Source organism: Macrobrachium rosenbergii, chromosome 5 (assembly GCF_040412425.1).
Source record: "Macrobrachium rosenbergii isolate ZJJX-2024 chromosome 5, ASM4041242v1, whole genome shotgun sequence".
Lineage (NCBI taxonomy): Eukaryota > Metazoa > Arthropoda > Malacostraca > Decapoda > Palaemonidae > Macrobrachium > Macrobrachium rosenbergii.
The window spans coordinates 6,128,361-6,133,417 of NC_089745.1; the positions used below are offsets into that span (position 1 = coordinate 6,128,361).

The following is a 5,057-nucleotide window of genomic DNA, read 5'->3' on the forward strand; positions in this document are numbered from 1 at the left end:
GTGATTCTCTCTCTCTCTCTCTCTCTCTCTCTCTCTCTCTCTCTCTCTCTCTCTCTCTCTCTCTCTCTTATTTCATATTTTTCAATTTCTATTTTAAATGGTCGCCATGGCTCAAGCATCCCATCCTTTTGAACATCTTTTTTACGTTACTGGAAAAAATTTGTCGCTAATGTCGGCTGCTAGGATATCTGCAATGCCAAATTTTGTTGGCTTCATTGTTGACCATGATAGTTGCACTTAGTTGCTCAATTGGTGACCATATAGACAGCGTTATATAACGTATGGGATTAGCATAGCTTTTGCAACGTGGGTTTGAAGGGTATTAATTCCTACTCTTGAAATCATTTTCCTCTCGCTTATCTGCCCTGTCTTCAACTTTCGCTAAGTCTTTTCCTTTCCTGGTGACCACTAGGAAACTCCATCTTGTAGAAGATTACTAAACATGTTCATGGAATATCCAAAATAGTTGTAAATGAAAGTGACAGTAGGCAGCGTCCAAAACACGGAAGCAGATAATGAAAAACTTAATGGAGGGCTGCTGACTAAGTATGAAGGTACTTGAACAAACTGAGTAAGTTGGACGCGAAAGTAATATTCAGTGTTATAGTCTACCAATAACAATACCAAAGCGATATCATCTACACGAAATAGTTGTTGCCCTGCCAGCAAATCGTCTCTTATAGTAATGAAGACAATCAGGCCACAAGACGGGAGTAACGCAGCAAGGATTTTTATCAGGTTACATCGAAATCTGTCCATCCCTTTAGGATATTTTGCTAATCATTAAGCTGGTGAAAAGATGACCTCCTCCCAGCTTCGGCAGCAGAGACGGTGTACTTTGGTGGGAAACGGTAATGAACAGTAATTTTATTTGAATTTAGTGGAACATGAACCAAAACAACAGCAGTGTAGGGGTAACAAAACAGCCATGCACCAGAGGTAAATAAGAATCTTAGCAAATAGCATAGATAAATTGTGCTGAAACTTTTTATCTTTCATCGAAAAAATGCTTTGGTATAAAGACAGCAAAATCAGGTAATGTAGGGTGGTCTTTATTTTAATAACTGTATGATGATGAATAGTGATGGTATACAAAGCTCGGCTGCTTTTGGAGCATTTTTTAAATACTCAAGACTGGTGTGGAAAAAGATTGTTGAACACTGCATGGCAACTCAATACCAGCAGCACAGCGATCTGGCAACTCGGTGTTAGTAACACTGCCGGCCTACTATAATCTATTGGGAACACAAGGGGCAAATGATATAGCCAGAGAATGACGAAGTTTACAGGTGCTAACATCCGTACTTAACCCATTGAAGGTTCCACGGACATTTGATCATTATTATTCTAAAACCATCTGTCTCTTGCACAACAACACACAGATAATAACAGAAAAGCAAAGTGGAAATATTTCATACAGGGATGGATTAGATCATTAGGAAGTCTGAATAACACGAGGTGGAAAAATTAAACTAAGAAAGTAGAATAAGAAGCAATTTCTTTGAATCATGTTCGGAGGTAGGCTATGCCTGGAGAAAGATGCTCCACATAGACACAGACGAGGCACAGGATTTTGAATGTAAAAGCAAGGCAGGTAACAGAAGGAATGATGGAGAAGACAAGACAATAGTATGGGGATCGAGCGTATTGTAAAGTGGTTGCGTGAGAAATTTTAGGTATAAGGAAAGGAGTGTTATGTAGTTTACATGGACGTAGATAGAGCTTAAGACAAAACAATAGAGATGAAAGAAGGGTGTTGAGTTCGAATGATATATAAAATTATTTGTTGAGAGCAATTAGAAGTTTTTATGATGTACGTCCGCCTTGTGTATATGTATGTGTGTAGACAGGCTAAGTAGGTGTGAAAATGGCTGGTTTAGTGCAGAAGTGGGTCTGAGATGGTGTGTTGTCTCCATTAATCAGGTAATGTACCAGGATCTTTCATAAAGGTTCTGATGAGATATTTGCGTAGTATATGCTATAGTTAAAGGAATGAAAGAGCAAGAAATGAAGAGATATGACTAAAACATGATGCTGTCACAGTTGAAAGGGACGGATTAGTGTCTTATGAGAGGGTGGGTCATAATTAAGAAATCTGGTGAAGGAGGACAATGTTGGCTGGATGATGTGCAAGAGGTGATGGAACGGAAGGGCCTTAGAATCCAGGAGGTGTACAAGATAAGAGTGGCGCACTGTCGTATGGGGAGGAATAAGGGTGTTCGACATGTTCCCAGACAGCCGTCGGTATAGATTCATAAAGTGGTTTATTAGTGGAAGTTTTATGCACAATGTTCATCCTTTATTAAACATGAGAGTGACTCTTATTAAGAGAAGGGGTTTATTTGTGAAATATATTCACTGACTCTGTCTACTACGTACTAGTTTATCTTCTTACAAGCAGTGTAGCAATTCAAACTCTCACCAAGTTGGTAAATTAAGTTTATGTGCATATTTGAAGGGAAAATAACTCAGTACTCTCTACACGAGTTGGTAATCCAGAAGGGGCGTGTATGAGTCTATTTATCCGAGAGGAAAGGAAGAAGAACACCTGGAACACCCACCTCTCTGCCTCAGTCAGTGGTCCGACTTGTGAAAGTGAGGTTGGGAGTTACAGTTAGTAGCCGTCCCCATTGTTCACTGGTATACCTTACGCCGTCTGTTCTTCAGGCAGTTCTTTCGCTCCGGCTGGACTGTGGCCAGTTCTTTACACCTGAGCCCTACTCTGCGCAAGTTCCGCCCCCCAGCGATGTTAGGCTGAAATTGCTCATAGCTCTGAAAGGGGTTATTTTTGACAGGCTAAATTTTATCTCATGGACCGGTAGTTTGAATTAACGATTGCACGTTTGATTTCAAATAGATATTACGCGCCAATCTAACTTCGATAATTCATTCAAGTTTGAAGTGTTCCCGGATTTTTATTGACACTTCTATGAACAAACGTTAAAATATCTATTTATGTTCATATCAAGGCGGATCATGTTAATTTAGCTTACTGCAATAGTTCCTTTGCGCTGTTCGTCAGATACAAGAACCGTCTGTAAACCAAATCATGACAGGACACTAGGAGGTGAAGAAGGCATTTTGACCTTAAATTTTAGCAGCTTCTACAGTGAACTACCACATCAACATGAAGGTAACCACCGCTTTATTACTTACTAGTATTCTGATTTATCATTGTTTTGTTGCCATAGAAGGTGCCATTGTGAAAAATAGTATCGGTTTCGGGTAGGTATTTGGATAAAACCAAACAACCTGAATGTTTCCGAAGGGAAATGGAGGGGATATATTTGGTTTTTGTGGGATGTCAGCCAAGATTCAGCTTAAATCAAACGCTTTTTTCATTTCATGCAATTCTGTAGCTCAATTTTAGTGTTGCATTAAGTCCGTTATTTTTGGTTTCATTTAATTACTGTATATATATATATATATATATATATATATATATATATATATATATATATATATATATATATATATATATATATATGCTTATATTTAATATTTTACCATTTTATTTAATCCTTTTTATTTCTGATTCTAACTCAGTTTCATGTTTTAAAAACTTATGATACATAAGGACTGTGACTTCGTTTAATTTATATCACTGTTTTTAATCTTGAACGATGTTGTCCTAGGTTTTTATTAATATCAATTCTTAAATAACGCCTGTATCCATGTTGATACTTAAGCTTGAAAGATTCCAACTTTTTGAAACCTTTCGTTGTTGCTGAATAATCTCAAGTATACTATTTTCATATATTCTTCCTCTTAATTTTCTCTTATTGCTTCTCGTAACACTTGGTTACCTAAAATTCCAATTGGTCTTTTTGGTGAGAGAAACCGCAAACCTCTAGGTTTTGTAACTTAATTCGCATAAATCGATGACTGATTATATTATGTCAGTTTGTCAGGAATTGCAAACGAGCGAGCACTTTTGTTGTAAGGGATTTAAATCTCATCACCGTTTTAGAGCAAGCGAACGGAACTAACGATATGATCTGTTAGCGTGTTCAGATCTTGGAGGAATTCAACTGGCCTTGCGCGGCGCCTGCGCCACACCAAACACGTTATCGTGTTCCCTCTAGCGGACTGGAAACAAACTATGTTTGAAACCAACATATTTCGGAATGTGGTGAAATACGTTGATTAGCAGGGTTTGCAGACGCTGTTCCTGCCAGTGAAGTAGTGTTTATATTAGTTCCTTTAATAATAAAAATAATTATTATATGCGAAGATGAAGAGACGATTTCTTGATGTCGCTGATATAACGGCTGACGGTGCCGGCCGCTAACTACAATAATATGAGTACTGACCTATCAGTACGTTGTGAAAATGTTGGCAATTTTCCCGATGCATCTCCATGAGACCTTGCATCTTACAACTAGATAGTTGCTGGCATTCAGACAAAAGATTAAAGCCATATATAATATATATACAGTTAGTTTCAAGGGTTTACTATATGTACAAAATGTCAGTCATATATATATATATATATATATATATATATATATATATATATATATATATATATATATATATATTATAGTTTGTCCAAAATTGTTATATATATTATTTTACATCATATGGATACAAACTTTTCAGTAAGTGAACTTGTGATATAAAAAATATATCTATATATATATATATATTCCCCGTACATAATTACTTAATATGTTCAATCATACACACAGATATATTAACAATTACATGCATGGCTGTTGCAGTGTTCATTGTGTTGCTTATTTCTTGGAGCGAAGTCCTGTCAAGGGAGCAGCTTAAATACACACACACATATACATATATTTCACATTTTTTCTTTTTTTTTTCTTACAAATGGCACCAGTTTCGGCTTTCTGTTTTCAGCAATTTATTCACGTCATTGTTAATATCTAACGTGTTACACTAATTAGCTACTCCTAAGTTAAGTGGAGTTCCATTCTCCCTCGCTTATAGAAAGCTTCGCTATTGGCGTAACAAATAGTCACAGGAGATAGGCCTATATTAGCTAGAAACCGTTACGGCATATCAAAATTAATTCCAGCCCAGTTATGAAGATA

General features: G+C 36.8%; 1 protein-coding gene across 1 annotated transcript in view; it reads left to right on the forward strand.

The window, feature by feature from the left end:
• The first annotated feature begins 1,037 nt into the window (after nt 1-1,037).
• LOC136838471 (uncharacterized) overlaps nt 1,038-5,057 on the forward strand; it is a 42,188-nt gene continuing 38,168 nt past the window's right edge. The window contains exon 1 of the mRNA XM_067103421.1: nt 1,038-3,133. Coding sequence (XP_066959522.1) covers nt 3,128-3,133 — 6 coding nt within the window. The 5' untranslated portion in view covers nt 1,038-3,127. The remainder of the gene's footprint in view (nt 3,134-5,057) is intronic.